The following is a 22284-nucleotide window of genomic DNA, read 5'->3' as shown; positions in this document are numbered from 1 at the left end:
TAAATAATTGTATAGATGAAGCACCGTTACCATTTATGTTGCCATTTAACATTCCGCAACAAAATATAGAAATAGGCAAATAATAATATAAACAATATTTTTGTGAAGATACCATTGGGAGCCGAGAGCTGTTCATTCTATAATCCTCATGCTGTAAACTCAAGGCAGGAGAATGTCCTCAAGCTAAGACCATAAAGAGGCACCTCGCCATGGGAGGTCTTTCTGCTCTTTTGGACTTCGATAGCCGAGTTAGCCCTTTTGGATCATAGAAGAAACAGATCGTGCAACAATTAGTTCATTGTCAATGGATCGAGAAGAAGAGAAGGAAGAACATTTTAGAAAGTCATAAGAGAGAGTATGATAGTCATAGATGAAAGGGAAAACTTGCTTGATTTTATTCTCAATCGACCTCTCCTTATATAGAGAAGTGATAATACAAAATGACAGAGAGAGACAAGGTGGGAATCTTATCTTGATTTACCACTTACAAAAGTGAAAACCCATAATACCCTGACTGACAGCTCAAAGACTAATAATACACGGACCGACAGCTTCACATGCATCTTAAGACAAAAATCTTAATAATGCAGCTACTATACACATGTGGAAAATAATACACCGAAAGATGAAATTGACATCTCATCTTCTTTATTATATTATTATGGAAGAGAAAAACTTATCTTGATCTCCAGCACACACAACCACTATCTTTTGAATTATTGAGTAGAGTGCTTGTCTTGATGTCCAGCACACACCGCGTATTTAAAAAATACTGTCATAGTGATCATCATCCATTGGCTGAGAATCTTGCATGATGGCATCCTTCTGTTCATTGTTCAGGCTTGGATCATCCAGTAGGGTCGGAAGTATGGAAAAGTTGAAATGTCCAATGGGGTGTTCAGACCACAGATGTCCATTGAAAGTGCAGACTAATGGTGTAGAGACATCAGTCGTTCCTAATTCATTTCTTAGTTGGAGGGCCTGCTTCAGATCTTTTGTGATTGGTGGAGGAGCAAGATGCAAAGGTACATCAAGTGTTCTCCAATAATGGCAGATATTTTGAGTTGCATAAGTGTCTTCCGAGAACTGAAGGTAAGGCTTGTGGAAGATGAAAATGGCATGGTATTCTGAAGCTCTGGGATTATTGTCTGTAAATAATCTGTTCTCATGCATAAGTTTAAGGAGTTCCCTTGTCCATTGGTATGGAGTTTTGAACCAAGTGAGGTATCTCCATGGATATGATCCCGAATTTGTTTCATTATTGAAGAAATGTAAGAGATCCATGATGGAAATTTCAATAGCATGATGACAAACTGTAGAGAGACACCATAAGAACCATAATTCACTTTCAATCTGCGGATGGGTAGGAGACAGGTGATAAATCAGACACCAAGGGTAATCTGGGAAAAAGAAGTTGGGTTAGATGGATAGTGAGAAAGTTTGTTGAAAGGTTGCCAAATAATGGAACATCATATTTCTGGCAAAATCAGTGACCTGTTTGGTTGTGAGGTTGGTAGGAAGATCTGGTGGTGAGGGAGGTTGCAGAGTGGTTTTTGAAGATGAAAAAGCCATAAAAATTATAGAAAGATTTACTGTCGAGGTAAGGAGGACTATAGGTTGATTTTGTGGTTTTGAAAGTCTGGATAAGAAATCTAGAATTAGATTTCTCGCCCCTTTTATATGCTGAACTTCAAAATCATACCTACTGAACCATGATTTTAACCGCAATAATTGAGGTTCTGGTAAGGCTTTCTAGTTGGATTCAAGGATTTTTGGAAAAGATGAATTATCCATCCGAACTAGGAAGTGTTGTCCAATAAAAAAGAATTCGAATTTCTTTATCCCATATTTGACTGCCAAAATCTCCTTGTAGATTGTGTGGTAATGTCTTTCTGAGGAAGAAAACTGTCCAGATGCATAACCACACAGTTGTTCTTTGCCATTGAGGTTTTCAAGGAGGATGGCCCCCCATGCATAATCAGACGCATCTGTCTGGAGAATGAGCTTTCCTGTGGATGGGATAGTAAGAGGTGGAGGATTGCAGCTCTTTTAGTTTTCTTGACACCGTAGTCCGCCTCTGTTCCCAAGGAGGAGGGTCCTCTTTTAGCATCTTTGAGAGATGGCACGTGTAACTGGACAGGTGTGGTATGGCTTCTCTGACATAATTCAGAATCCCAAGGAACTGTTGAATTTGTTTTACTAAGAGATTTTCTTCTGGAAAGTGATCAAGTTCCTTTGTCAGATGGGGACCATACGTGTATTGCCATTTTTGAATTGCATGCCAAGGAATTCTATCTTTTGTCGGCCAATAAGACTCTTCTTTTCTGACAGCATGATGCCATATTTTTGAATAATGGCGAGGAATTGTTTTAGGAGTTGATGATGTTCCTCAGCTATTTCTGAGAATATGATAATGTCATCAATGTAGATCAAAGAGGAGTAAATGATAGGCCCAAAGATCCCAATCATGGTCTTTTGAAATTGTGAAGGGGCCGTTTTGAGCCCAAAAGGCATGACTGTCCATTGATACTGGGCATTAGGGATACAAAAGGCTGTTTTGTATCTCTCTGAGGGCTGGATACCCAGCTGCCAAAATCCCGCTTTCAGGTCAAATTTGGAATAGACTTGGGCCTTCTGGATATGGACCTTGAGGTTTGAGATTCGAGGGAGAGGGAATTTGTTGTCTTGTAAGAAATGGTTTAGGGGCTTGTAGTCTATGACAAGTCTCTTTTTCCCTCGTATCTTTTCAAACCGTTTTTCCACATAAAAGGCTTGACAAGCCCATTGTGAGGTTGTGGGCTCAATGAGACCTTGCTGTAACAGGGTTAGGCACTCTGATATGGCAAGGGCTAGATCTGTAGGAGACATTTCCAAATGTGTGGCCTTTGTGGGGTTGATATCCTCATTGAGCTTGAAAGGGAGACTGATATAGAACTGGGGATTTTTCCATAGTGGAAGAGGGTGTTGGAAGTGTGAATGAAATTCTGGACAAAAGAGAAGGAATTTTTCTGTGTCTTGCAAGAATGGTGGACCGGTATCTGCTATAGTGAACAGATTTGAGGTCTCTGTGTATTGCCGAAATTGTCTTTTGAATTTTATGCCAGTGGGAAGAATCTGGAGCTTCTGAGCTTGATGATAAACATCAAACCCTATTAGGATGTCCTTGCTTGGAAGATCCGAACCAATTATATGCGTCCATACTACGCAATCAGGGAAAAACTGTATCCCGATTTTCTGTTTTGTGATCAGAGTAGTTTTGAAGGTTTGACCATTGGCTACCCTGAAAAACTGATCATGGGGCTTCCAGTATTCAGATGGAAGGACCTCTGGATTCATCATGCTTCTTTGAGCTCCAGTAAAGAAAGCTATAACTGGAATAGGTTTTTCATATTTTGAGGGTAGGATTTGTATAGGAACATAGGGTACTGAAGGGATTTTGGTCACAGGCTAAGAGAATTCAGGAGTAGCGAACTGAGCTAACTGAGGGAGTGGATGTGGAGAGAACGGGTACTGCATTACATCTCTCAGAATGTCTTCTTCTTTTTCCTCTCTCAAAGAGAGACTGATCATCAAGATTGGGATCTCACTATCATCCGAGTCTGAAGAGGACCCTTCTGAGGATTCCGTGGAATCTGAATATTCCGCCTCAATCCCAAAAAGACTTTCTGGAGTAAGATTATCTTATTCTAAGAGGAGAGATTTTATATCCTCTTCAAATGAGTCTGGAATGGACATAGTCATACTGACTTATTGAATCATTTTTGCTGATTTCTCCGGATTCTGGGGACAGTTCTTAGCATAGTGTCCCTTTTTTCTGCAGATGTAGCATCTGTCAGATTTGTGACCTTAATTCCGTTTCTTCTGGAAATATCTGAACCCTTTTGAGCGCGTCTTTCTTTGTCTGAACTCCTTATTCCTGCGCGGGTATTTTTGGAAATGATACCCAGTCTTCTTTTTATGATTGGAACAGACGCAGGTTGAGGCCTTGCACTTGATCTTGAGATGATTTTTATTACAGGCTTTTTGAACTATTAAATCTCGTTGAGATAGCCCTCTGAACAAATCCTGTTGGTCACAGAGTCTCTTGATGGAAGAGAGAGTGAATTGCCAAATTTCTTCAAGAGTGATGGAGGTGACCGGTTTCTTTGTTGCTGCAATTATGTTGTTGACCTCTGGTTGTATTTCATCTGGTAATGAGGCGATGAAAGTATACTTCAGTGTATCATCACCATCATGTCCTCCGATGACATAATAAAGTTTAGACATAGCAGAATAATGTCTTTCCAAATCTTTCATTTTTAACGAACAACATTTTCGATCAAAGAATTCTTGTTTTTGTTGTCGTATGACAAGATCATAACTTCCAAGGAACTGGTTATGGAGGATCAGAATCACGATGGAGTTGGCAGTGTCACAAATTGAAGCCTGGTATACTCAGGCTGTGACTGAAACCAATCTCTCAAACTTCCTGTGAACCTTGTGACAAATTCGGCAATAACTTTTTTTAGTGTGGCCCCTTCAAGGGTCATTTGGAGATCGATCCATGCCAAGAATTCAGAAAGCTTGTCTTTCCATTTTGATGGAGGCAGGTCATCAAAGGAGAACCAAGGTCCCGTACCAGTTGTCGGTTTTGACCTTGGGTATGGAGCTCCAGTAGGGGCAAAGAATGATTGTGCATCCTCATCCTCAGGTTCCACTACTTCTGGGCTGAGATCAGTAGTAGAAGTATTCATCAGAATTTCAGTGATATCCGCCATTTCTGAGGTGTTTAAGGAGAAATCAGAATCATAGGAACTGATGAGAGATTGTTCTGGTAATTTTTCTTTAGAGGCTAAAGAATGGGAGATTTTCTTTGGCTGGGTTCTTGAGTCTCTTGGGTAAAGATGAGAGAAAGTGCCAAAGGGCTAGTAGAGAGTTTCTTGTTGTTGTTCTGGCTGTGGGAGAAAAGGAAATGAAAAATAGTATGAGGGAGCAATAGCAGAAGATGTAAAAGCTGCTGATGTAAAAGATGGGATCGTAGCAGTCTGATCTCTTCGAATATCATGTTCAATCTGGTCAATTTGCCTTTTTAGCCTGGTAATTTCCTTTTCCTTCTGGATGAAGGCTGGAGTGATTGGCTGAGGAACTCGAAGCTCTTTGTCTAGAGCTTGATATTTGGCAGTGAGTGTTGAATAGAGTTGGAGTACTTCCTGAGAGAATGTATCCAACTTGTGATCCAGTTTTCCATATATTTTCTTTAGATAGGAATTCTGGACAATGGAATTTGAAGTTTGCCAGTTCAGAACCTCTTCTGGTAGTGTAAGGGGTTCTATAGATCCGGATGGAGTAATCCTTGAAGGAAGGATTTCCGATCTCTTATTCTCAGTCTTCCCTAAAGGAGGGAAATCTTCTGGCTGGAACATATAACAACTTTGGATTGCATGGGGTGGTTGTACTGCTGGTAGATCAGCCTAGATTTCCTTTCTGCAAGTTGCAGAGGGATTTTTTTCAAATTCAACTCCCAATTGGGCCAAGAGTTCTTTCATTTCATCAAAAGAGATGTCAAGAACAGTCTTTCCTTCTTTTGCAAGAAGGTTTATAGCCTCATTGAACATTGGGAGCGGTGTTTTGCTCTGCTTTTATTTTTGGGGAATGCCCATCCAAGGACCATCTGGATCCCGGTCATCCGGCCTTGGTTCCATGGCTGAGCATGGAGAGTTTGGAATCTTAACTCGTGGATTTTTGTTAGAATGCTGAAAACAAGGTTCAGCAAAATCCAGATCACAGGTGCATCCTGGTTGGCACATTCCTGGGTCAACATCCCATATGAAGTGTCCTTTTACTTTAGCAGCATAGACTTGATGTCCAGAGGACTGGAATGAATGGATAGGGATCTTCTCCCTTGGTTTAGATACAGGCTGTATCATTGATGCCTGGAAGATAGAAGGTGCAGAAGAAGATTCTCCTGTTTTTGTGAAGATCGTTTTTACTGTTCCGTCCTTTTGATTGACAAAAAGAGTGTCAGTGGCTTGAATAGGCTTAGCTTGGGATGCCTGAAGCTTTTCATAGTTGGTTACCCATCCAGTTGGGATCAACTTTTGCAGATCTTCTTTGTCCAGCTGCCTTGGAGCCTGGACAATTGTAGGAATCTGGCCAGAGTCAGCCATAATGAACAAAGCCTCAGAGGAGGCTTGAAAGCCTGGGATTTGGAGATTAAAGGCATGATCCTGTAATCTGTAGACTATCTGATGATGTAGGGTGGCAGAGAGAGCATCAATTACTTGATTTGCTCCCGTGATCTGGACTTGTACTTTGAGTGCAGTAGATAGGTAGGGATCGTTGAGGGATAGATTGAAGTTGGGAAAGAAAGTCAAAACAACACTGCCTGTGTTAAGTGTTGTGACTATCGTGCCAATTATTGCATGTTCGTACTTAAGATATCTGGTGTCCAGCAGCGACATACGGGCTGTAACCGGTAGACCCATCCTTCCATGATAGGATAGGACTAGTCTGACAGCTCCGAGATGGAGATGTGTATAGCCTTGTTTCCTCCATTGTTCTATGAAGGATGTTGGGATCTCAAGGGTGACATACTGCTCCTGTGTTGTAGCAGTAAGAGAACATTGAGAAAGAGAAGAAAATTGTACATATTCTTTAATAGAAAAGGATTGTTTGTGGATAATTTGATTGAGGGTCTTTCTGACAAAATTTTATTTTTTAAAAATATTATGTGGGTTTATAATAGGTACAACGGTGTTTTCAACTTGAACGTTCTCAGGTATGTGAGAAATTTCTACAAGATGGTCTATTTTGTTGGATATGGTTTTTTTGCAAGAAGGGAAGAGTTGCAGGGTAGAAGTGTGAGTAGTAATTTCTGAAGACATAGTGGTTGGGTTTCTCTTTTCTGCCACTATGGCTCTGATACCATTGAGAGTCGAGAGCTGTTCATTCTATAATCCTCAACAAAATTCTATTTCTTTAAAAATTCTTTTTTTTTTCTTTCTAGCACAACTTCATAAATTATTTCAAATCAGTTAGAAATAGTTTGATTAATATTTAACTAAATTGTAAATTACATTTGAAATCTACTTCTATGTAATAAAAACATTTGCTTTTGAGTGAAAGATCTTACATTTATATTCTCTCACGTGCACTAGGGAACTTTCGCTTTTACAACCAATCTCATACTATGTTTGGTATAGCATAATAATGGAATCAAAAAAGTAATGAAATGCGATGTATTTATTATTCTATTTACATGTTTGGTTTTAAAAAAATAAATATAATTATAATTTTTATTTTAATATTTAATATTTAATTTATTTATAATAATTGGTATAGAAATAAAATAGTAAAATAAATTATTTAAAAAATAATAAAATTATTATTTTTTAAAATATTACTAGTTTTGAAATCTGATTGGTAATATTTAATCATCGGCCATCGGTATTTAGTTATCAGTTGCTTGAATCTAATCATACATTAATGAAATTTAATAGTAGGTTATCGGATAATATTAGTTAAAAATATTTAAATTATATTAATAAAAAATAAATTAAGTATAAATCAATTATAAATAATTAATGATATATAAATATATCATAGTCACATAATATTAATTCTCATTGTATTAAAAAATTTTATACAAAATAATAAAATATATAATATAATGGTGATTCCATTACATGCTTTATTACATCATACCAATCATACCAAACATAATCTTAAAGAAAAACTCCATGTTGTGTAATCCACAATCACTCCATAAATAAATAAAAGAGTTTCAAATTGAAATCTTGTTGTCCCGTCCATTGCTATTAGTAAATATTTATTATTTTCTCTATTTTAAAATAAATGTCACCCTAAATTCTAATTAAATTAGATCTCGCGTTGAAAAACTTTAAAAATATAATTATATGAAAAAGAAAAATATAATGGAATAAGAGAAAGAAATTATCTTAATTTTGTTTATAATAATTAAAATACGCATATCAACTTAATAAATTATAAGCGATATTTATTATTATGCAATGCTTATTTTCAAATGAATAAAATACTTTTACAAGGGCGCACCACCGCCTAGTATGAAAGAGCCCTACCGGGCATCTCGGGTGAAGGCCGACGAGCTTTGATCGCCAGGCGCCAGCTTCACTAACAAATACTCAGAGCGGTACCTACAGGACAGGAGATAAGATACTGACAAAAGATGAGATCTCAACCTAAAACAGACAATTTGAACATGGGACCGTCGTAATAGCCAATTTTGAAGTTACAGTGGTAATAGCCACTGATCTTTGATCAATCACCGACTATCTAAGGGCTATGACGATAAGAAGCACCTGATATATGAGGTGAGCTTCTTTCTCGTGCATTACAAGTGTCATCATCCGCATCCCTTCGGCGTGGATTCTGGGATTTTTTCTTATTCGCTCCATTCTTCGCCCCTGGCAGAATGCACCTATACAAATACGCAACTTCTGGAAAAGGAAAAAGAGTCTGCCAAGTTCCCGGCAATTAAAATCTTAATGTTTTTTTTACTAGATAAGCATTCAGCAAAGGGCGGGCGGGTTGTACTGGTAAAGCAAGATTACCGTCCCGCAATCCATTTTATACCTCGACAATGAGAAGGATTCAGCATATGAAGATTTGATAATTAGGAACGGTCTCTCCAACATTTAAGTAATTGACATCAACTGCAACCTCTCCAAAATCATCTGCCAGACCAATAATATCATGCATGTGAAGCCTGGTAAAGCAAATTTAAGCAACAGTAGCTTATGCAATTTGAATAGGAACCTGGACCTTCATATATTGTCCTCACAAATTTCACATACTCAGGTATGAGATCTTGGTATATGATTCCCCCTGGATGGGCATCCAGCACTACTAGGACTCCTGTGTGGGATCAATATCAAACCAAAGAATGGATAAAATGTGCCGGTTGTTCAGCAGTTAACATATATGAACTGTTTGATTTAAGAAATGAAAAGCGAAGGAAAGAAATTTATGGATCACCGACAATTAAAAATCATGCAACACATTCAAGTTCTTGTACGTTCTCCATACTAAAACTTCATACAACTGCAGCAAAGACCAACTTATGTCGGGTTCAGTCTACCATGACCTTTATGTAATTATATACCGTACAAGCACAGCTCAAAACCATAATCATGAACTACTTTTCTCTTGACACAAAGACACATTAAAAATGCGGCTACAACAGTATAAGAAAATCTACACCAAGCAGAAATTAGGCCAACTATTTGATCATTTATGGTAACATTTGTCATCCTTGAAGGATGTTAAGTTCAGGAAGATTTGAATCCTTCGGGATCCACCATCAAAAGATTAGTCAAAAAAGATACTTAAAATTAAAATGTCCTCTCAAAACAGAGAATTCAATTTTCAGGGGCTTCACACCTTTGGATGTGTATCCAAACACAAATTATGATGACGAGAAATAATTGAGACAGAGAGACATCTACAAACTAATCGGCATCTAGACAGAATCATTTTTTATTATCATGAAAAGAACTGCAACTTGATAGAATTCTGGCTTGGGAAGTGTACCTGGAGCCACCCAAGCTTTAGGTGAGTTGCCTGGAAAGGGAGCCAGCCAAAGAATGTTGCGGAAATTCATTGACCTATCATAAGTTACATTAGAACCTGAAGAGGGTATCAAGAGAAGAGTATTAGCACAGGAAAAATGAACAAATATATTATATGCTATAAGAGTAAGACAGAAAGAGATGAATATTAGTTGTACTGACCAAGTAACCGAGACCAAAGGTATTATCATTTGAATTTTACCTATTTGGCAATATCCCATGTTGTAAGGGAATACTTTTCTATCATATGCAGGGTATTCTTTGGCATGGAACCTGAAAAGATTAAAGAAAAATAAGAAACTACATAAATTCTCCCAGTGACCATAGGATTACAAACTACTAACATTGACTTAATGGAATGCTCAATACACACAAAATCTATATAATCAATGATTATTTATAATATATTTATACTTATTTTATTTTTTATTAATATAATTTAAACATTTTCAACCACCACTATCCGACAACCGGCGATCAAATTTCGCCGACTTGTGATCATATTCAGGCAACTGATAATTAAATTTCGATGGCCGACGGTCAAATTCCAGCAACCGGATTCTGGGAACTAGTAATATTTTTAAAAATTAATAATTTTAATATTGTTTTTAGATAATTTATTTTAACATTTTATTTATATACCAATTATTATAAGTAAATTAAATATTAAAATAAAATTATAATTATATTACATTTATTTTTTTGTTATCACCAAACATGGTAATAGAATAATGAAAACATTGCATTTGGTTTCTTAATAATGACACCATGCTTGGAAAATATTTGGAACCAAAATGTTAGTGGAAAAAATATTGAGCGTAAAATGCTAATGAAGAATATCTCTTCCCTTTAATGCACTTCTCACTTCCAAGTTCCAAGGAGATCCGAACCCACAAAAAACCCTTAATCCAAATAGGTCCCCATCTCCTCCTAATTGCTTCAGACAGATCCAACCCCAATCTGAATGCACGTCCATCTTTGCTAATAGATTGACCAACACTGTAGTATCTCAGTTTTGCTCAGCCTGTGTGGTAGCTCTAAACCTTTTATTGGGTTAAGGTTGGGACCAAAAGTGCAGAAATAGAAAGAAAGAGAACCCCATATCTAATTGTTTTAAAAAATTAAACAAATAAATAAATAAAGCTTTGATCTTATTTATTGGTGAAATGGTGTACAATCTTTCTTATTTGTTTTGGTTCAGAAGTCAGCAGTATCAACTTCATAAATGGCCACCAGAGAGGCATCTATATGTAGCAATTCCGAGTAAAAAGACTAAGAATACTATGGACATAGACACAAACATGCTTGTAATGCATTGGTATTCTAGAACATCTGGAGAAGAATGCAGTCCATACTACATGGGCATTAAGTGTAAATTGAGTCTTAGTAACCATTTCCCATAAAAATAAATGCAATGTCAACCGTCAAAACAATAATGCAATAGGAACATAACAAGAAAAGAAAACTTAGTGGTAAACTTACAGAATACCAAGACGTCCAGTTTCTGAGGCAATAAAGAGGTGACCATGAAAAAAATCATAGCGATTCAAAGAAACATGAAGCCCAACAGAGGGACCTCGAGCCACAATCACTTCAAATAAAAACTTGAGATACGAATTCAACTCCTACAATTTGATGCAAAAAGTTTTACCATCCATACATTAACAAACAAAAAGGAAAATAAATAAAAATAAAAGCCTCATCGCAAACAAACCTCATTTATGAAGCGTCTGCCATAGAGTGTTCTAGTAAGCTGACATCGCTCTTCGTTTGATCCTTCAACATCAGGTATCTATATAATCAAAAGTACTACAAGAAAATTTAGAACGTTAAAAAAAGAAAAAACGAGAGAAGAAAAATAGAAAAGAAAACGTACGGGCAAGACAGTAGGATCTAAAGCACGATGGATAGCGTCCGGATCACCGCCGGAGTCAACGGCGAGTCGAGCCAACTCAAGGATAGGTTCAGGAGGCCACCAGACGAGCTCATTCTCTATTTCTCTCTGGCTTCTGTTAAAATGGATAATAGGATGTGAAGAAGTGAGTCTGCGGCTTTTAAAGTAAGAGGGTTGGTGACATTGATATTGAGATTGGCTAGGAGTGAAAGGGACGAGGAATTTGAGGCAGGATTTGAGTTGTTTGGAGAGAAGAGGGTTGATTTTGGAAGATTGAGTGGTGGGACCAAGGACGGATAGCAAATCGGACGGTGTGGCTTTAGGGATTGCTGATGGTGATTGTGGTTTGAGGAAGAATTGAGAGGAGGAGGAGGAGGCTGTAAGAGAAACGGTGAGAAATACGGCGAATTTGAGGGAGAGAGAGGGATTCTCCATTTCCCTCTCTCTCTATCAACTGATTTTCCCTCCCGTTACTTCTCCACAATTTAGAGTATCAAGCTCAAATCAAATTGAAGTTCAAAATCATATGGCTTCATCACTTCAAATTACATTATTGGGAATTTATTTACACCCCTACAAAACATGCACCTTGCTTCCGACCCAAAAAAAACAAACATTGTTTAACTGACCTTAAATCATCCGTCTTCTTTATCCGAACTGGCATTTTCAGATATTATATTACTAGTCAGGATTGTTTTAGAGCAATCTTAAATTTTACATTTCTTGTGAACCAATTTGCAACTCGATCGGCCCTTCGGTGAATGTAAGGTGATGTCACCACAACAAAGTTATCTTTTCGCAGGGGGTTTAAGGATTAGCGTTTAGCAATAGGTCTCTTTAGGGTGCCTCAGGGGGTATTTATAGGTGTTATATCAGTTTCATACGTGTCTGGTAGTGGCCTTAGAAAATAGAAGACGTGGGTTCCAGGTTTCATCCATGACTAGTGTCGCACCGTGCAAATTTCCTCTTTTCGCACAAAGATTTAAAAGTCCATGAAGTCTTTCCTCCTTTTGCACGAAGATTTAGAAGTCCATGAAGTCTCCAAAAATCGCTAGAAAGCAATATTCTAAAATCATCTAGAAACATCTAGAATACGTAGATAAGTATAAAATTATGTAAAACATTATAAATACTTAATCTTAGCCATTATATTAAATGTATCATCACCGTACATTGAGAAAATAGAAGCCTATATATAACTTAAAAATTTCATTTGTAATCATCAAGTAGAATTAAGCAAATCGAACGTAATCAAATAACATAGTAAGAAAGCTCTCTTAACAAAAGCTCTCCAGGTTGTCTTTAACTCTCTTTTGTTCTTTTTGCCATCTTAGCTAGTATTTTGCCTAACATTCGAGAAATAAAGCTGACTAACTTACTTGTCTGCATGGAAAAAATAGCTAGTGTCACACGATTCGTTGGTAGAAAGACTAAACCCGTGACACTAGTGAGACGAGTTAATGGCCAATTACTTTGCGGCAAGTCCACGACTCGCTTGGGGATCTCCTTTAGGCGAGTCACCATCATAAGGAAAAACAGAATTGCTACAATCACAAACTTGAAATGACCTCCTCTACAATTGACAAAATCTCCCAGGGAGTATAGAGATATGGCCTGATACTGCATCAATGACCACAAATGCATCTGATATGGTCCATATGGAGGATATGCACCATAGAGCTTTGGAAGCAGATCCATTTTCTTCTTTCAATATTCTTTCATACGGAGGATAAAAGGCTTGCCTAAAATTTGGAATCTTGTTCCTCGTCATTTGAAGGTGCAGAAACTCCAATTCATTCTACTCTCCAGACTCTTAAACAAAATGTTAAAAATCTTCAATGAAGGACAGGGTATAACGACAAAAGCCACAATTACAAACAGATACTATACATGAGCTTAGCTCTTCGAAAGAAAAAATTATCATTGTTCATGAAATGCCTCATGAAAAAGGGCTCAATACACCAGAAACCAATTTTCCCTACACATCTAAACTCTCAAAATACAGAGCATTTCGAACCCTGACTGGTTTTATTGCAACAAGGCCAGATTCTTCCTTTAAGAGAAGTAACCCAATACTACTAACGAATACAAAAAAAGGGGACAAGGCAGTAGATTAAGCAGTTGCTTCCTTAAGATATGCAATGAGGTCTGCTCGCTCTTGTGGCTTCTTCAATCCAGGGAACACCATCTTCGTTCCAGGAATATACTGCGGAAACCATTTTTAAAGGGATTGTTTAGCTAACAGCACACTCAAATATTACATTCAGAAAACAGAAAACAGAGCATCAAAGTTGATAGTGCCTGGCATAGCAGAACATATCAAATAAGAAAAACTAAACACTATAATAAGGTCTACTAATTAAACATCCCACTAGGTTCATATCAAGAGGTCTAGTGCAGCGCAGCAATGAAAAGTTTAAAGACAAATGATCGCAGCGATTACACTAAAGAGAAAAGTAGCAATACGACCATGTAATTTAGCCACAACTCATACCATGGGATTCTGATCCACAAGCAAAGGTCGGTAAAATTGCACAGCAGGAGAATAATTACCACAGAGGAGACAAATTAGCAACACTTTCATATATTACTTATATACTTAATCAAGCAAATTTTCACTACGCTTGTGAGAAGCACCATAGCTTGAGTTCACAACTTCTAAAATACAAATCAAGTTAAAACATAATGATCATCACCATTTAAGACACAAACAGAGCTTGTAACAAAATAAACCCCATAAAATTTGATTGCAGTTCGATAAAATAATAGTAATCATCTTATAAACGTATAATAGATCTAAGAAGTTGGAAACTACCTTCTTAGGGTTGAGCAAGTAGTCATAAAGAGTATTCTCGCTCCAAATAACAGCCATGTTCTTGTTAGCTGAAGAATAAGAATATCCAGCGGTTGTACCAGATTGCCTTCCAAATAGCCCATTCAAATTAGGTCCTGTCACCTCCATACAAAACTTCAATCATTTTTTTATCAAAAAAAAAAATCAATGAATAAATAGATCAGAAATAAATGAATAAATTAAAAACCTTGTTTATGGCCAGCGCCTTTGTCGACGGTGTGGCATTGAGCGCACTTAGTCTTAAAGATCTTCTCTCCGGCTTTTGATTCGCCTGGTGGTGCTTGCTCAAATGTCGCCATTTTTCTGTTTAGGGTTTGAATTTTCCTCTCGATTAATTCACTATTGCCTAGCTAGGCGTGAAATATAGCTGAGACTTGAAGAGAGGGATCGCGAATTCGTGATTTCTAGAAACAAAGACGAGTGTGGTGTTAGGGTGTTTCTCTGACAGTAGCCACACGTCTTCACTAAAAGGACAGGAATACCCTTCACTTATATAGTAATTCTAAGTCAAAAGTAAGAATAAGCCAATCATCTTTCCGGCAGAGTTCAAGAAATCCAAATTTCAAGATGGCTTAATTACATTCTCAAAAATTTACATTAATAGAATAAATTGAATAATCACTGTTTTTACTTTTTAAAAATAATAATATAATAATTTTATTTTTTTATTATAATAAAGAAAAAATTATTATTTTATTTTACCACTATAATAAAATTAATATTATTATATGCAAAAATATAAACCGAAAAGAATTGAGATGGTATTTTTTAATATTGAAAATTAATTATAGATCTCATATCATTAGACAATGAAATAAATATGATTAGCTTTTACATAATTTTTTGGACCATAATTAAAATTTCTGTATCATATTAACCTTTAATATTTAAAGATTTTATTTTATAATTTTATATTGACTAAATTTAATTTTATATTAGTTGCCTATAATTAGATAGAACCAAACTTTGAATTAATTGAAAAGTCCAAAGAGTATAAGAAAATAATATTTCAAATGGAAATCATGAAGAAAATATAATTTTGTCAAAGAAAATTGTTCATGTTTAATAATACTAACTTACTACCTCTAAAATTTAATGTTCGAATCACAAGAAAAAAATAAAAGAAACAGATTAATGTTAGTACACTGAAACATAAAAGGACAAACTTGCTTGTAATTGGAAAGTAAGGTGACCAGTAAAATCGTACAGAAACTTGCAGTAAATATATATATTATCTTACTACACCATTTTCCAGCCCTCATGCATCACAACTTCCACAGATTCTTTAAGTCATCCACAGTATCTTCGTTTAACAAGATAACTCTCACTGCGCCACTTCCAGCATTGCAACCGGTTCTTCCAATTAAAACACTATACCATCACAGAAAAGGAACAACACTTAATGAGTAATTGTTTGTCCCCCAATGCCAGCCATCCTGTCCTCTATTGTCCTGGGGGCCGAAATCAAGCCTGTATTGCCACTAGTTCTAAATCCTCACTAAAATGGATCTGCAATTTTAATGCCGGCCATCTTGTCCCATTCTTCTGGAGTGACAACGTCTGCCATTATCTTTTCCTGGCCACGCCACAGAATCTGGTTGCAACATTTGCGCATGTTATTAGTAAACATCCACATCATCTTTCAAGATAAGGAGCACCCCAACCAGGATTTAGGAAACAAATATAAGCATTATATATAAACTTACTTTGTCAATGACTCCAAACTCTTTAGCTCTTCTAGAATCCATATAAAATGGTCTTTTCATTGCGTTGGCTACAGTCTCCACTGACTGATAAAAATCAAGTCATTTATTTTGTTTTGAAATCTAGCTCACTGTTTATTAAATAACCAAAGAATAATTAAGCATACTCACATTTTCAGTGTGCTTGGCTAGAAGTTCAACAAGGGTGTCCCTGTTAGTTACTGCCTGCAAACACAGTTATGGCAGTTGGAAATGTGCAGGAGTATAAATTTCGAATCTGCTTACAATTTTTGCAATGCTTCCAAATGAAGCTCCCAGAAAGCAAGGAATTTTTTATGTTGCTATTCACATAGCATATATGGAACAAAAGAAAGCAATTGAAACAAAACATGCTACGACTCTAACCCAGACCACAATTTAAGAAGCATTCATCTTTTGACTGCATTAATCATATGTAGAAGAAGCCTGACATGAATCACTGGGAAACTAAAGAGACAAAATTTGGAATATAATACGTGCAATAATGTGCAGTTTCTTCAAACATTAATCCAAGCCCCAAAATAACTTAGCTAACCTCTTTTGCACGGATAAGAACATCACTTGCAGCCATCAGTCCTGAAGATGGGACTTTCGGTTGCTGGATCATGGCTGAAACAGAATTTAAAGAAAGCTTAACATCAAATAATAAATAGGATGGAAGCATAAGATTCCATAACTGCAAATCTGACATGCAACTGCTTTGCACCTTTTGCGTGTGGCATCATAAACCGTTTGCCTTTTGTTCCTGCAGCTAGTAGTAGACAAGCCTGGCCAATAGCAGCTCCAACAGCAACTGTATGTATCTGTTTAAGAGGAACAACTCAATTACAAAGCAAAAACTAGGACAGAGAGCATACGAACACTTAGAGAAATGTGCAAAAACCACATGAGTCTAATGATACCATAATGCTAGCATTCCTCATCAAATACATTCTAAAGCATCTCCTTCAACAAAATCACAATCAGAACTGAAGCTGAAGAAAAGACATCATTAATAATGACCACAAAACTTAACACCATCACCAAGTCCCTCAATAACTTCAAATGTGATGACTTCACCTCCAATAAAACAATCAAATACAGGAGATTATAACCAATTAGCAAAAATGAAATCTCACCTCATTTTTTAACTGCATCATTGAATCATAGATAGCAAAACCTTCTGTTTCCATTCCCACCTGAAAAATAAATATTTTTTTCAAATTGTTAGTGAAAGCATTGGAATAGAAATTTTCAGATATAATTACATAAAGAATCAATCGATAAGTCAAAAGAGAATTGCAAATCTATATCAACGTATTATCCATATTATTAGGTTAGTTCTAATAGTTTCAAGACATCAAAATTTTCACAGAATCCCAAATCAACAACTATGTCAGAGAATTGAAGTCTCTAAACAAAATTGTATATTGATTTTGTGAGTGCATAAAGCATTTTCACAGTCCAATCAAATTAAAACGGAAAGTCAAGTTCGCGCCCCAGGTACGCAGTAGACCAATATTAACTGGGATACTCCGGTTTCCTGCTATGGTGGCTGAATTGAGGGCTCAACAAGGTACCACTATTCTCTAGTGCCACCATCCCACAAGAAAGTGGAAGGTAGATGTTCCATCTTATGAACGGGTTCCATCACATGCATTTTCCATATGGCATGCTTGAAGAATCACACTGTTCATCGACCTGGAGATACTAACTTCAGCGCTGGAATCAGCACATGCAGCTAGATAGCTGGATACATTTTAAGAGTAATACTCTGCTCCAGAATAAGCAGCAACCCCTACTGTAACCTCAGTATTCACCCAGCATTAGGATTTATCAAACCGAATTAGTCATAGCATGGAATCAAGTAATCCCTTCAAGACCACTCTTCTCAGCTATCTGATAATAGCATTCACAATCTAAATGTTTTCTCTTCCCATTAATGATTAAACTCTTCGTACAATTAACTGTAGATTACAACTTTAGTTTATAGTTAGAAGAACTTTATGGCTTTGAAACTCAAACTGAACCTATTATACTAAAATCTTAAAGTGGTGAAGCCAATACGGCCATGCCCCATAAATTTATACCGTAATGATCAATTAGAAGACTCCACTACTAGAGTCTATTTAAAAAAAAAAAAAAAAAAAACGTAAAGCACTGTTAATGCACCACAAGGCACCGCCACCATGGGTTTTGGGAAATGGGACCAATCTAAGCAAATTTACACCATTGGTGTGACTGTTATAAAACATCCTTCGACAAAATCTATTGCAATATAAAATGCAAATCTTACTGTTTCACCATCATCACGAGTGGTTCCTGTGGAATTAATGTACAAATAAATAGGTTCTTTGGGATCCATCCACTGCAGGTACATCAATTCAGCAACTACAAGCTCTGTGACAGCAGGCACCAACTGGAAGAGACAAATATTAAAATTAAAATTGTATATAGATTTGGCTTAGCATTGAAATTCTTGAAATCTTAAACTGAAAAGTGGAAACTGCATCAACTTGTAAGCAATTAAGTATATTGATTCCAAATTACATAAAGAACTAGATGATACAATTTAGCATAAATAATGCTAAACCTAAAATCCAAAGCCAAAATTAAATAGCTGCTTTCTTTAAGTAAACTTTTGCTTCAAATAAACCAACTTAAATAGTACCCAAAAGAAAATGATTAAAAGAAATGTAAGGATAAAGCGTGCTTACAGGCATGCCAATATAAACAATCCTGCCATGGAGAAGCAAAGAAGGCAAGTCCGGTGGTGGCTTCCTTGGCCTGTGCTCATTATACGATACTGATCTCTCAACCTAAATTGAACCAATAAAAACATTCATTTTCCTAATCAATACAATAAACAAACCAAATAATTTAGTCTTACCTGAGCGGGAGTGGCCATGAGTTTAGGAGAGTCAAACAGGTCAAGAAAGGGAGGCGTATCGGAAGTGATAGGGCGGTCCAGAAGTGAGTCGGGTGAATTGGCAGCTATAGAGGCTAGTTTCGATAGAAATGGGTCTTTAGGGTTGATTGGGGGCATTGGTATTTTGGATGAAGAGCAATTGATTCTTAGGTTTCTTCTTTTGAGTGATTGAGAATTAGAAGAAGCTGAAGATGATGACGATGGTATTGAGCAGGTAGTTATTGGTAGTGCTCGTAAACACGTAGCCATGGCTTCTTCTTCACTTGCGTTTCAGTTACTGCAGTGCTTGGAACTAAAAAAGAGGCCTCCCTCTTCGTGGAATGAAAGATATTTGGGAATACACACAACTGAAGAAACGCTGCCGTGTGACATGCATATGGATGCTAAAATAATTAAAAATTTACGTATTACGTTAAAAAATTTGCAAATTTGGATTGATTTTTCTCATAGATTTGATTTTTCAACGGCAATTTGGATCCGTTGATTTTATTGCAATTTCTCTAACTTTATTGATCTTTATCCCCATCTTATAAAACTAATATTTTATTTTTTATTTTTTTTTATAAAATGTGTTGCATCTTGCACCAATTCTCCCACACATTTGTTGCCAATCAAGTAACAGATACCAATTACCCAACACAGCTTCTCGACATCACTCAAGTGCATAAAACTGTAAATATATATAGTGTACCAAATATACATCTCAACTATAATACATACATGAAAAAATATTATTAATAATAATAATGAACTTGAATAGGATACGAAAATCACTACATTTAGAACTCACATTACAAACTTTAAACTTCAGACCATATCATTAACATGCTGTCCAAACATTTTTTTTTTTCTTTCTGTATATAGGAAGAAAGCCATAAATGAAAGAAAAAAAGCACTCTGCAATTAAACTTTGAACTTTAAAAACACATCATCAGCATGCGTGTCGATCAGCTGGAGGCTATGGGAGCAGATTCAGGCACCTCATTCCTGAACACTTGAGCAATTTTCTGAGTGGGTACCAAAGGCAAATACGAGGACACCCTGTACCCTTTCTCGGCAGTGCTAACTACTGTTTGGTTATACTTTTCAGAACAATAAGCTGCAGTTGGCACAAAAACCTGAGCAACTTGAGGAAAGAGCGGTAGCTGATTCAGCTTGCGCCAGGCTGACACAGCACATTGCTCTGCTTTTGGCTCATATTTAGAGTAGAGCTCCTTGGCCTTGGGTTCATACATAGCGTACAAAGTTTTTGCCAATCCAGACGCAGTTTCCTTCACACCAGTACGCTGCACTTCAGAAGCTACAGCTCGAGCAGCCACCGGGGCCTCTCTAGCTACTGAATATGCTTGGGCAGACACCTGCTTGACAACTGGAGGCACACGGCGATCCAGTTTTGTAACGGATTCGTCAACCTGCAACCAGGTAGAAACATTCAATTCAATTAGCTAGTGCATCATTAGTGAAAGAATGAACAATCCGAATAGAAGCAATCACAATAGTTAGGATCCCCAGTGTGATATAAACAGAAGATCAGATATAAAAACTAATCCTAGCACCTTAGGCCTTTGGTCGCACAAGATCCTTAACAATCTTCACAAGAAAGATTTAGTAATTGAAATATCAAACATGATTATGAAGTCAGACTCCATGTAGGTCCTAATCTCAAACAGTGAAATTTTTGAAAATTCCAAAACGGGAATAGAGCAACAATAATTAAAAAATAATCGAGTTATAAGCAACATGGCTGATGTACAAATTCAGAAAAATTATTCTACATGATCATATCCATTTCCATGACATTGCAATACATATACTGATATAAAACAGAACCCCGTATAATTCAATTGCATTGATTGAAATGAATCATGGAATTTCCAAATAAGAGGAGAATTGACTAAATAGAATTTAATTGCATTTATACACTTTCCAAACAAGGGGGAATGAGTTTGGTACCTAATCGATCTCATATAAATAGAATGTGACTCATAATTAACAAAAATTACAAAGGGCTCACCTTGCGATCAACAAACTTAAGGACCTCAATGGGAACATCATGGAACTTGTCATAAACAGGTCCAACAACACTCTTAACTGTACCCTCAACAGTCTCAACACCAGGCTTCAATGGACCAGCTTTGTCCTTAGCATAAACATAAAGGTTTGCGAAGGTCATCACCGCATGAAGTGCTGCGACTTGCACAAATTCCAAGTACTTTAGCCTCTCTTCATTTTCCTTAGCCTAATCAACGACAATACGTTAAGAAAACAAATCATATTTTAACATTCAATTCTTAACAGACTAACAATTTCATCAAAACAATCCTGAACTTTTGGTGTTCCGCTAATTTCCAAAAAAAATTGTATTGTAATTCAGTCAAGGCCTTGTTTGGAATTTTGATATTATTTCATTTCCTTCGAAATAAAATATCATTTTCAACTTGAAATAATTGATGATATTTCCAAACATGAAATTTGACTAAATAGAAACATTTTTAGATTTTATTAACATCATTTTAGAGTTTTCTACACAACCAAACAACGCCTTTTTATAATTAAAGAAATTAAAAAGATAAATTGAAAATTAATTTCTCAATCACAAAGAAAAATCAACAGAGCACGTACCATCTGTTGCTGCAAATTGACGTTTTGTTCTGCCATAATTCCAAATTTGAAGATACAAGTAATCAAGAAACGCAGTCGTTTGAGATTGGAATTTACAAAAATAGAGAACGAGCGATCGGTGATATGAGAACGATGAAGAAATTGGTTGGAGAAAAGTAAATAGGAAAATGTCTCTATTTATAGGAGCACAGCGAAGAACGGATCTTAAGTTATAATGGACGGCTGTGATGGAAAGGCGTGTGAAAACGTGTTGTTATCTTATTGGTTAATAGCATATGGCGCAACATTGACTCTTTGACTCTTATGGGCTAAGTTTATAGAAATAAATCGGAGGGCTAAGGAATCAGATAATTCTAGAAGACCCGTTTTGTCTAGGCCCTTTTTTTTGGGGAAATTGCGAATTGGTCCTAAATCTTAACATATTTATAATCAGGTTCACTTATTTTGCAACCGGTTTTGACGATAATGTAATTATTCTGGGCCGGCACTCCCTCATTTAAGTAAAATTAAGAAAGTATTTATATATTTAATTATTAAAAAAATAGAAGATTAATTAATTTTTTTATAAATATTTTTAAAATTTACTATATATTTATTTTAACATAGAAAAAAAAGTAAAAAAAGATTAGCATTGCGTCAGATATATAAAAAAATGACATATATATATGTGTATATAT

General features: G+C 36.3%; 4 protein-coding genes across 9 annotated transcripts; all 4 read right to left on the bottom strand.

The window, feature by feature from the left end:
* Nucleotides 1-7975: 7975 nt before the first annotated feature.
* LOC8287086 lies at nucleotides 7976-12496 on the bottom strand. 6 transcript variants are annotated; one of them, XR_007217705.1, is made up of 9 exons: nucleotides 11464-12496; nucleotides 11302-11379; nucleotides 11070-11212; nucleotides 9790-9860; nucleotides 9550-9645; nucleotides 8776-8874; nucleotides 8593-8693; nucleotides 8319-8437; nucleotides 7976-8153 (listed from the first exon to the last, which is right to left on the bottom strand). XR_007217705.1 is itself a non-coding variant. In XM_048380294.1 (8 exons), the coding sequence occupies exons 1-7, from the start codon at nucleotides 11914-11916 to the stop codon at nucleotides 8611-8613; spliced, it is 1023 nt and encodes a 340-aa protein (XP_048236251.1). In that variant the 5' UTR covers nucleotides 11917-12496; the 3' UTR covers nucleotides 7976-8475; nucleotides 8593-8610. The 6 variants fall into 6 exon arrangements, 5 of the variants coding, with proteins under 5 accessions (XP_048236251.1, XP_048236253.1, XP_048236256.1 ...); XM_048380294.1 differs by having other exon boundaries at nucleotides 7976-8475; XM_048380296.1 differs by having other exon boundaries at nucleotides 7976-8437.
* Nucleotides 12497-13334: 838 nt separating this feature from the next.
* LOC8287085 (cytochrome c) lies at nucleotides 13335-14796 on the bottom strand. The gene is made up of 3 exons (XM_002512383.4): nucleotides 14523-14796; nucleotides 14297-14430; nucleotides 13335-13687 (listed from the first exon to the last, which is right to left on the bottom strand). The coding sequence occupies exons 1-3, from the start codon at nucleotides 14632-14634 to the stop codon at nucleotides 13595-13597; spliced, it is 339 nt and encodes a 112-aa protein (XP_002512429.1). The 5' UTR covers nucleotides 14635-14796; the 3' UTR covers nucleotides 13335-13594.
* A 692-nt stretch (nucleotides 14797-15488) lies between these two features.
* Nucleotides 15489-19349, bottom strand: LOC8287084 (ATP-dependent Clp protease proteolytic subunit-related protein 3, chloroplastic). The gene is made up of 9 exons (XM_002512382.4): nucleotides 18947-19349; nucleotides 18774-18875; nucleotides 18353-18475; nucleotides 17196-17255; nucleotides 16784-16880; nucleotides 16613-16686; nucleotides 16210-16263; nucleotides 16042-16125; nucleotides 15489-15929 (listed from the first exon to the last, which is right to left on the bottom strand). Exons 1-9 carry the CDS (start codon nucleotides 19232-19234, stop codon nucleotides 15834-15836), a joined length of 978 nt encoding a protein of 325 aa, XP_002512428.1. The 5' UTR covers nucleotides 19235-19349; the 3' UTR covers nucleotides 15489-15833.
* Nucleotides 19350-19693: 344 nt separating this feature from the next.
* On the bottom strand, nucleotides 19694-21801 carry LOC8287083 (REF/SRPP-like protein At3g05500). The gene is made up of 3 exons (XM_002512381.4): nucleotides 21608-21801; nucleotides 21000-21224; nucleotides 19694-20397 (listed from the first exon to the last, which is right to left on the bottom strand). The coding sequence occupies exons 1-3, from the start codon at nucleotides 21641-21643 to the stop codon at nucleotides 19933-19935; spliced, it is 726 nt and encodes a 241-aa protein (XP_002512427.1). The 5' UTR covers nucleotides 21644-21801; the 3' UTR covers nucleotides 19694-19932.
* Nucleotides 21802-22284: the final 483 nt, after the last annotated feature.

Source organism: Ricinus communis, chromosome 10 (assembly GCF_019578655.1).
Source record: "Ricinus communis isolate WT05 ecotype wild-type chromosome 10, ASM1957865v1, whole genome shotgun sequence".
Classification (NCBI taxonomy): Eukaryota; Viridiplantae; Streptophyta; class Magnoliopsida; order Malpighiales; family Euphorbiaceae; genus Ricinus; species Ricinus communis.
This window is presented reverse-complemented; position numbering and strand designations above follow the sequence as displayed.